The 9,499-nt window shown below is 54.2% G+C and overlaps 5 protein-coding genes across 5 annotated transcripts; 3 read left to right on the forward strand and 2 right to left on the reverse strand.

Moving 5' to 3' along the window:
- Positions 1 to 1,152: 1,152 nt before the first annotated feature.
- K444DRAFT_339055 (uncharacterized protein) lies at positions 1,153 to 2,760 on the reverse strand. Its single transcript, XM_024872006.1, has 3 exons — positions 2,201 to 2,760; positions 1,600 to 2,157; positions 1,153 to 1,548 (listed from the first exon to the last, which is right to left on the reverse strand). The coding sequence occupies exons 1-3, from the start codon at positions 2,347 to 2,349 to the stop codon at positions 1,257 to 1,259; spliced, it is 999 nt and encodes a 332-aa protein (XP_024739194.1). The 5' UTR covers positions 2,350 to 2,760; the 3' UTR covers positions 1,153 to 1,256.
- K444DRAFT_338834 (uncharacterized protein) lies at positions 2,380 to 3,437 on the reverse strand. Its single transcript, XM_024872004.1, has one exon. The coding sequence runs from the start codon at positions 3,267 to 3,269 to the stop codon at positions 2,505 to 2,507; it is 765 nt and encodes a 254-aa protein (XP_024739195.1). The 5' UTR covers positions 3,270 to 3,437; the 3' UTR covers positions 2,380 to 2,504.
- Positions 3,254 to 4,884, forward strand: K444DRAFT_338978 (uncharacterized protein). Its single transcript, XM_024872005.1, has one exon. It carries the CDS (start codon positions 3,607 to 3,609, stop codon positions 4,825 to 4,827), a length of 1,221 nt encoding a protein of 406 aa, XP_024739196.1. The 5' UTR covers positions 3,254 to 3,606; the 3' UTR covers positions 4,828 to 4,884.
- Positions 4,885 to 4,891: 7 nt separating this feature from the next.
- Positions 4,892 to 5,681, forward strand: K444DRAFT_610378 (uncharacterized protein). The gene has a single exon (XM_024879733.1). It carries the CDS (start codon positions 5,188 to 5,190, stop codon positions 5,491 to 5,493), a length of 306 nt encoding a protein of 101 aa, XP_024739197.1. The 5' UTR covers positions 4,892 to 5,187; the 3' UTR covers positions 5,494 to 5,681.
- On the forward strand, positions 5,605 to 6,625 carry K444DRAFT_338831 (uncharacterized protein). Its single transcript, XM_024872003.1, has one exon. It carries the CDS (start codon positions 5,828 to 5,830, stop codon positions 6,221 to 6,223), a length of 396 nt encoding a protein of 131 aa, XP_024739198.1. The 5' UTR covers positions 5,605 to 5,827; the 3' UTR covers positions 6,224 to 6,625.
- Positions 6,626 to 9,499: the final 2,874 nt, after the last annotated feature.

The raw sequence follows: 9,499 nt of genomic DNA on the forward strand, positions 1-9,499 counted from the left end.
ACTTTAGCTGGTACTGTACTTTATTGAGCTTGTCGCGTGAGGTAAGGTGCTGTACACTCCTTCCTTCCTTCCCCTCCCTCCCAACTTCCCAAGGATCCCGAATATCCTCCACAAACACCACACAGAAAGCGCCACTCCAACCATTCATCTTCCCCAAGCCCCTGCTCATTCTGGTCCTCTTCAGCACTGGTGTCATCCATGTCTCAAGCATGAGTAGCAAATTCACGGCGGTGGCCGCAGGGGTAGGGGGGCCATGTCATGTCTCTGTGGCAGCTGCGCGGCTGGATTTCGAGATGTAGAGGTGGAGGTGGAGGTACCTTTGGTGGAGGAGTGGATCTTCGATTGTGCTCTGCTCCGGCCTGACAGGGAAGAGGGGAGTGTTTATTAGTAGACTGCAGAAGAGTATGTGTGTGGGAGTTGATTGAATCTCGGAGACAAGGTGGAGGACAGACAATGTTGATGGAAGAAGGCGGCGACGGTGGTGAGGAAGTGGCAGGCAGGTATGCTCCACCTCCACCTCCACCCCAACTAAGAGGTCCCGTCAGACTTGAGTGCAATAAAAGAAAAGAGAAGAGTGCGAAACTCTTTCCGGTCCCCTGACTGAGAGGATATCCCGTACAGGGACGGAACATTGCCGCCGACAAAAACGAAAGAGGAGCAGGGAACACTGATAGCTGTCTGTGCCTCACTCGAGAGCATGCCTAGTTGTCCCACGACCGGGTCTGCTCCAAAAGCCGCCATCAAGGAAAAGAGGGCCGAGGGGCGAATTATCTCCATTCCTCTACTCTTTTCTCATCTCGTCTCATCACGTCTTTTGGTCTTTTCCTCGTGTCTCATCATCCATTCCATTCCATTCCATTCCATTCCATTCCATGCCACCAAAGCAGCCCTTCGAAAGCAGACTATCCAATCCACCTCTCCGTTCCTCATTCACCCATCCACCCCAATCCTCCCCCAAGCCCGGTGCTCGCAAGGTCGAACTTTTCTCAGATGCTCGAAAAGCGCGTAAACTCGCAGGCTCACAAGTCGTGGGGCTCGTGAACTCGTAGGCTCTCCAGCTCGCCCAAATGCAATGCACCATCATCAGATAGAAAGAAATGCAAGGAAACCACATTCCAGTTCTCACCAGAAATACAAAAGTAAATGCTCGCTCCGCATCATTGCCTGCCAGACTGTTGCTCGTCACCCCTTTTCATCCTCTTTGCCAGTCCTCGTCCCAATCAACCCAACGTCACCGAGCTTGAGGTGACTGCATGTTACACATTCAACGCAGCAAGCTTCGCCGTCACACTCGCCAATACGTCAGGGTCAGGTGCAGGCTCGACCTTCGCTGGCGCCGCTCGAGGACAAGACTCGCACATTAGATGCTTGCAGCGTACGCACTCAGGTGGCGCTGCACTAGGAGCTGACTTCCCTTCTTCCGAGTCTGGGTGCGGGATGGGTGGGAAGACCTTGCTGCACCTGTGGCAAGCGTACTTCACCGGCTTGGAGGTGTCGTCCGAGTAGACGTCGCCGGGGTAGCCGTCGGGGAATTTCTTCTTCTTCGCACTGAAGCGTGTTAATAATATGAAAAGGGGGTAACGGGAGGACAGAACTTACGGATCTCGTGGACAGTCGGTGCAGCGGGCGTGGCTGCAGGATGCACAGGTCTTTGAGCCTGTTACGTAGAGGCTCTCGCACTTACAGCAGGTTCGACGGACTCTCTGCCGTGGTACCTTCCGAACCAGAGGCTGGCCGTTTGGCTTGGGGTTGGGCATGGTCAATGGGGGGTCCTTGGTCAATCCGAACCAGGGCTCTGCTTCTATGATATCACCCTTGGGTGCAACCACGTCCTTCGACTTGCCCTTGCCCTCTGGCTTCTTGATCGGGTATCGTGGACACTTTGTGCATCTTACATGACCACATTCAACGCAAGTCTTGCTTCCTCCATATGTCGTCTGGCACTTATGACAGGTCCTATGAATACGCATTCGTACGGACTTCTCGATGCGCTGTACCTCCTTGTCTGCTTTGGTCGAGAGTGGCTCGATGGTAATGGCGAATCGTTCAGCCAGCTTCTTGTTCCGCTCTGCTTCAATCTCTGAACGCATCATTTTCTTTGGTTCTTCGGCGACTTTGACCGCAGGCTCAGCAATGACGGGTTCAGATATTGGTTCGCTGGAGGGGTTAGTAGAGACTAAGTCGTGGTTGTTGTGCATACCTTGGGCCAGAAACAGACTTCGACCTGCCAGAGAATGACAACCTCTTGGAGCCATCACCTCTCTTCAATACAGTCTTCATCCTCGTCAACAACTTGTTTACTCCCTTCTCCTTCTTCTCCGCCGGACCATCGTTCGCTGGTGTACTCATGGCTGCGATGGTATATTAAAATTACTGGTAACGTATGGTCGTAATGATGCTGACAATTGGCAATGATATCCAGTCACTGAAAAAATGATTCGTCGTGGTTATTACCGCTCCATGAAGTTCCAATGTTGTGTTTGCTTCTTTCAAATCCAACTTTTTCAGGCTTCGACCCAGCGTTCAGCCTCTGCGGTGAACGATCTGCTCCGGGATATATATCGCTCGCTGGAATTATAGATAGCGATGCAATATCGATGTGGTGTCGGGTGTTTGATGTTGAGATGTGTGCAATGCTCAGAAGGTCGTTGACCGCATGGGGGCGGTGCTGCGTGATGGCTGGTTGATTTCCAGACGGAGGGCGCTGGAGATTTGTGTCGCCTGGGAATCCTGTGCTCTGGTCCTGGGATGGTCCTGGGGTTGCTCGGGTCGCTGGAGAGTGGATGGATGGGTTGATGGATTTTTTTTGATTGGGGATCCGCGGTAGCGAGCGAGCGAACGAGAGGGCGTGGGCGTGGGCGTGGGAGACAGGCCACCGTTGGAACGCGGGCGGCGGAGGGAGAATGTTGGGTGCGACGATCTGGTCCAGGCGAGCCAGTGCGGGAGGTGAGGTGCGGTGTAGTGCGGTGAGGGGCGAGAAGAGAAGAGGAGCGCACAATTAATTTTGTTACACGTTCGACACTGACAGCGAAGCAGTGACAAACGGCGAAATGCGTGCGCTGCACTGCGATACGGAGGATGGAGGAGTAAGTGAGTGGGTGAGTGGGTGAGTGGGTGAGTGGGTGAGTGGGTGAGTGAGGAGGGAGGAGGGAGGAGGGACGGAGGGAGGGGGATGAGGGAGAGAAGAAGGACGAGAGAAGATTGGACGGGGGCAGAGAAGAGGCGTGCGCGCGGGCCAGCACTGGCAGTGGCATGGCATGGCATGGCATGGCACTGGGAGTGGCAGCGGGGGAAGAGTTCCCAGAAAAGTGTCCACCACCGCAAGCGAACCGAAATCGAACGCGAACTCGCTGCCGGTGCAGCGCAGGGAGCAGGGAGCAGGCAGGGCAGGGCAGGGCAGGGCGTGGGGATGGGGACGGGGATGGGGACAGCCGGAGCAAACGGCTGCAAGGCCAGCCAGGACTGGGACCGAATTTGCTGCAACTGCACCGCGTCAGAAGGAATGGCGGTGCACGGCAAAAACGCAATCAACAAGCAAGGCCCCAGCAGCACCAGCACCACGTTCCGGGAGTGAGGATACCGAGCTGATGCACAAGCGGCACAAAGATGCTGTGTTGTGGCCCGACGATATCGCTGGGTCAGGTGGAGGGTTTTTTGGCAGTTGGGCTGGATGCTGGGCGGTGGAGTAAGTACGGAGTCAATCTACTTACTGTACTGCAAAGTGGGAGAGCGCAAGGCAAACGCCAACGCCTGCAAGAACAGCAACCAAGCAACGTTGACTGGCTCGCGTGGCCGGGACGAGGGTGCGCGTGGGCGGCTTGGGTGGGAGAATGCGCCGGGACGCAAGGGAGACCTCAAGATGTGAAGCAGGAGGAAGGGGAGGAGGGGAAATTCAATCTCCTTGCATTGCTTGCAAGTTGCAAGACACGCTTCACCGACGGCACCACACTGCAAGCACAACGCCACTCTTCACTTCCACCACGTCCCAACTCCATGCCTAACGCCTCACGCCTCACACCTCACACCTCACACCCCACACCGCCGCACGCCTCGTCTCCTCCACCTCCCACGCTTCAATGCTGCCTCAAATCACACCCAAGACTCTCCCCGTGGCAGAACCTCCTCCCAGCGCGCGCCAAAGTGCTGCTGCTGCTGCTGCTTCTGCTGCTGCTTCTGCTCCTCGTCACTATTCGAAGTTACATCTGCCCGCTCTCAGTGAATCAGCCGACTGTTCCTTCGGTTCGTGAGACTTCCAAAGATCCACTCTCCCTTCTCGCCGCAGCGCATTCGTCGAATCGTCTTTTCCCTTGTTCCCTACCCTGGTCCTGGCCCTCCGTACCAGTGTCCATTATCCAACATCCACCCCATCTGACCCACGACCCGGGTCAAAAGACTGGACCCCCTCCCCCCTCCCCCCCAACTAGCAAACGAGCTCCGGCCCTGTCGGCGGCGAAAGCTACGACCACCAATTCGTCCCCCCATGATCTCCGACCAGCATTGCTCTCTCTCGCTTGGGACTCTTCACCCTGCGAGCTTTTCTGCCCCATAAAACTCCCGCGGTTCTCCATGCGCTGCTGTCAGACGTCCGGCCCTTTCCAGGTCTCACACAGCTGCAAGAGCTGGGACTGGGAGCGTGCGGTGCGCTGTCCCGACTCCCGCGAAACAGTTTCCTCGCCGTCGCTGGAACGCGGCCTGATTGCTGCATTTCGGCCGGGATGCACCATCCAATATTTATCCTCACTTTCCCCCTCCAGCGCTAGCGCGGCGCAGAAGCGGAAGGTGTTCGAAGGAACCACTTCCCCCTTCTGCGTTCTGCCGGTGTCTTGAAGGGGTCGGGTGCCTCCGTTTGTGATCGATCGCATGGCACATATGAATGCCGCATTACAGTATTGTGGGATCAAGGCAAGAACTTGATTTCTTACTGTATTCCGCGTGCAACAGCCTGATTACAGATGGCGCGGTTGCATCTCCGTCCCACCACCAAGAGAGGGAGGGGTTGCGGCCCCCAACATCCAGCATCCAGCATCCAGCATCAACATCAAGCATCAAGCATCAAGTAAACCAGCGCAGATCCCACTGGGATAAACCCGCCGGACACCCCACCCCTCATTGACCCAACAACACCCTCGCACAGCAGCAAATGCACGGCGCTCGAGAGAGGAGGGAAGTGCAACAGACGGTCTCACAATGAACTCATTGACGTGTGCCTTTGCGCCTCTCGTCGCAGCTGGAATGTTCCGTCCACGAGCACGATCGTACTTCCACCAACGAGATCGCGACCTTTGGTTTATCCTCACCTCCACATGTAACTTTGACGCGCGGGAGCCTGCGACACGAGCCAAGCAGAGCCGTCCCCAATCTTCGGTTCGCTCTTCGAGACATCGAAAGCCCGGGCCGAACTCTGAAGAAGCCAATTGCTGCGGTGACGCCCCTCGTTCATGGTCCGTCCCAGGTGGGCTCACTTCAATTCCGATGTCCGATGTCAAGACGTGAAGTCACAGTTGCACTCGGCGCACAACCCGAACTCTGGCTCTGCCTCGGGAGAAATGTGACGCTGTGGAAACTGCAACACTTCCCTGTGCTGAATCTCGAATTCGGGTTGTCTCGATGGTCCTGGAGCTCTTCGGGCGGCTTCACCGTCCCACGGTAACCATCTCTTGGAAGAGGTATGAGATGCTGTTGAAGAACTTCTCATCCAAATAAACAGACTTCACCGCAAGTCTCTCTCGTCTGGTCAAAACGACAAAAAACCCCCGATTCGTCACCATTTCAGCCGTCGCACAGCAGTGACCCCGAAAAACCCAGGTCCCAGCAGCACGGCCAGATCATGCTTCCCACTTCCCGCCGATTTAATGCCTGCTTGCCATCACTTGCAACAGATGTGCTCGGGGGCTCAGGATGTCAGCTTCCAGGCGAAAGTCCGGGTCTCTCCCAATTGGCAGATTTCCTACTTGGGACTACCGGGGGTTTGCCGCCGATGAATGTAGCACTGTCTGAATTGGGTGCAGCCGCGAAAGCACCCGAAGCAGACGACCGAGATTCGAATCCGGAACGACACACGATTCTCAGCCAGTTCAGCCACGCGATTCTCCCCCAACTCGTCCTCCAAAAAAATTCTCCTCCTCTCTGGAAATCTCCGAAAGAAGTAAAACTTCCCTATCTGCCTCAGTCTGACTTGTCGACTTCACGGTACAGTATCTTCCATGTCAACTTCAAAGTCTGAATCCCCCACTTTCTCCTCGCCAACCCACAAATCATCCCAATTTGCGCGGCTCCGTCTTTCAAAACCCAAGCGCGAAATACCCATGTGCATTTTCCCGCCCATAGCCAGTAACAACGCCTCGCCTCCTCCTTCCTCCAGCCTGCGCCACTCGATAAAGAGAAGATAGGCCCGATACCGATGTTGGCCTGTCCCTGCCCCTACGCGATTGGAAAAGCTACCAAGTACAGTACCCTATATCGGCTTCCTCCCTGCAAATATCTGACCCCGAGACTCGGAACCGCACCTTCACAGAACCCGGCGCCGGGACCCCGAAGACGGCAAATGCTGAGTGAGGATGACAAATGCGAAGGAGGGGTGATGCTGACTTGGGATGCGGCCCGGTGCGCGTTCACCGTGCGAGCGTCAGCACGTTCGTTTTAGTTTCACGAAAGGCCTCCACGGCCCCGTGTAGATGGAAACGAGTAAACAGACCGAGATTAGGCCTGCATTATTTTTGTTTGAAGCTTCAATGTTCAAACGGAGAATCGGGGAAAGGTGGGGAGCTCGCCAAGGTCTTGGCGGGAAAGCATCAAGCACTTGTGGCTGCGGGGCAAATGTCGAGCCGACCCGAAATGGGTGGGGCGTCGTTGCAACAGCGTGGACGCGATATCTCCTGAATCTTTTGCGAAGGCGTTGCGATGTGGAGATCAAACGAGGAGAAATACCGCGCCTTGCGCAGTTTCAATCAAATTCAGAGGGCAAGTGAGAAGGCAAACGAGGAGGAACCTCCAGGCTGATTCTCGGGAATCGAGGGTGAGAAGGGTGATGGATGGAGTGGAATGCCACCGCGAAAGCGGGGGACATTTGAGACGGCTTTGGGCTCCCAGAATGCGATCGAAACGACGTCGTGGAGGTCTCGACTCTAGCATCCGTGGAAAGGAAGCTGGCATGAAGGTTCACCAGGTTGGATCCCAACTCGAGTCTCTGCACTCAGTCCGAATACCACCAACATCCTGGGGAATGGAGACGATTTCCCGCAGTGTCTGGGGCAAGGGTTCAAACTTGGACGACGAGTGCTTCTTTCACTTCATACCGCTGCTCCATTCTCATTCTCTCTGCAGCAGCCGTAACGTCAATCTAAAGTCAAAGCCTAGACTTTCGGTGCTTCTTTTTCTTTTTCTCCGAGCTTGGACGCGCAAAACAAATCCCAGATTCCCAGTGGTTTGGAGGCGAGATTTTGCTTCTTCTCTTGTTTGCTTTTAATTGTTATCAGATGAGGTTTCATAGTCTAGATTTCAGTCGTCACACGATACTGAGACCACCCAGCTCCAAATCCCAGAAACCTGGAGACGAGATCTATCCTTTCTTCTTCTCCTTTCTTTTCTTTTCCTTCATGGCAGGACATCGTCGCTGCATTGCGTCCGGAATGCAACAAAGTGGACGCACTTGCAGCACGATAATGAGACGTTGGCAAGGACCAGGCCGCGATTCCACATTTATCCATTCCGTTTTGCCTCTTCTTTCACCGCTACAACACCGTCGTCGCCATCATCTCATCTCGAAGCGCATCTGATACATCGTATTTGCAGTATGGAATGAATCTCTCTCCAAGCATGCTCCTACCTCCCTCCATCTTCTCGTCATGGTCTAGGCTTTCCTTCCGTCTTTCTTCTCACCGTCATCGTCCCGCTAACTCGGCACTTCAATACCCCCCTTCCCCTTCCCCTTCCCCCCCCACCCCCCACGCCTCTCCTCCCTACTCCATTAATTCTACGCGAGTTCTTCTCCCCCCAATCCCCAAATCTTCCATAAATCTCCGCCCCGGGTTTCCCTACCCCGCAGGGCTCAATCGATGGTCCAAGAGCCCTCCCCCGCAAGGTTTCCAGGGACCCCCTTCCTCCCTTTCTCTCCTCTTTCCTTTTCCCACCCCTTGCCCCTCTAAACATCAATGGGAACGCGACCTTGTGAATCACTGTATCCTTAACCTTCGGTCCGTCCAACGTCGGATCTTGTGTGTATTTTATGGGGCTTTGCTGCGTTCCTGCTGCTGTCGGTGCTGGTAAATTACTGGTGTGCTGTGCTGGTCCGGATGCTGTAGGGCTTCGCAAACGCTGCTACATCCAGCGTGTCCCGGTTTCCGCTCCGTCGAGCCGATGAGGTTTCTCTTGGAGGCGCTTTGGTGGGGGATTGAGGATTGAGGGTTGATAGGGATTAGGTGAGGGGGGGAGGGGAGAGGAGAGGGTCGTATTCGTGTTCCTCGGCAGCGGAAGGGATACTCTACGTTGGTTTTTTGCACGGCTGAGTCGGTGTTGGAAATGCCAGGGCGGCGATGGGTCTGGACTTAGGGTTTTGGAGGCGGGGGTAGGTAGCGTGCAAGGAGTATTTACTCGGGAGTAAGATGGGTACCTACAGTAAGTACTCTTGCTCTGGTGGGCTTTTTCATTTAGGAGTTCGAAAATCAAAATCGAATCTGAGAAAGGGCCTCCTTTTCCCCCCCCTCTCTCTTTTGCAACTCTGAGCAAAGGCGAAATATGCCAGATGTCTACTATCAATTTTTCCCCATTTCAACAAGCTAGCTGCTCCGCAATCTCAGATTCTGGCTCCCCGAGACAACTAACTCTCCCAACTCCTTGTTTGCATTGTTTGCACCCTGTCTTTTCCGTAAGGAGGCACTACTACTGTAGGAAACGAGACGACTAGCTCTAGAGCGGGGTATGCATGAATACCGAACCACGACGCTTGGGTCCTTCGACTATTTCTCTTCCAAGACATTTTCTTTACGGTTTTCCTCTCTTTGGCTTACGTTTATTTACTCGAAGTGGGGAAAGACTGGTTCTTTCTTCTCTAGCCCCTCTTTATACTTCTTTGAGTTCATCAGTTTATTAGTATCGGGGATCACACGTTATTTTCCTGCATCGCCTCTGGGATTCGATGATCGGGTGTCCTTTTTAGGAGATGTGAGAGGTCGAAGCTGAAGTCCTGGTTCTCTCTTTTACATATTGCATTCTCTTGTTTGTGTATGTGTCCATGCCTGGACTGGAGCGAGTGGAGACAGATACTTAAATAGTTTAAGAACAAATAGTCCTATTTCCCTCCAAGATCCACTTTGTAGCTTCGAGACATCATCTCAGTCCTTTAAATATCATCTTTCTGCATTGCCTATCGCTATATACACTTCCAACACCGGCTCCGGCTCTTGTCAAACAGTCCGAGCTCTACCATGTGGGAGAGTGAAGTTTTATACACTTTCTAGAAGTGGGTAAGGTTCATGGGCGTTCGTTTTCCTGATATCAGAGT

This window comes from Hyaloscypha bicolor (assembly GCF_002865645.1).
Source record: "Hyaloscypha bicolor E unplaced genomic scaffold K444scaffold_53, whole genome shotgun sequence".
Lineage (NCBI taxonomy): Eukaryota > Fungi > Ascomycota > Leotiomycetes > Helotiales > Hyaloscyphaceae > Hyaloscypha > Hyaloscypha bicolor.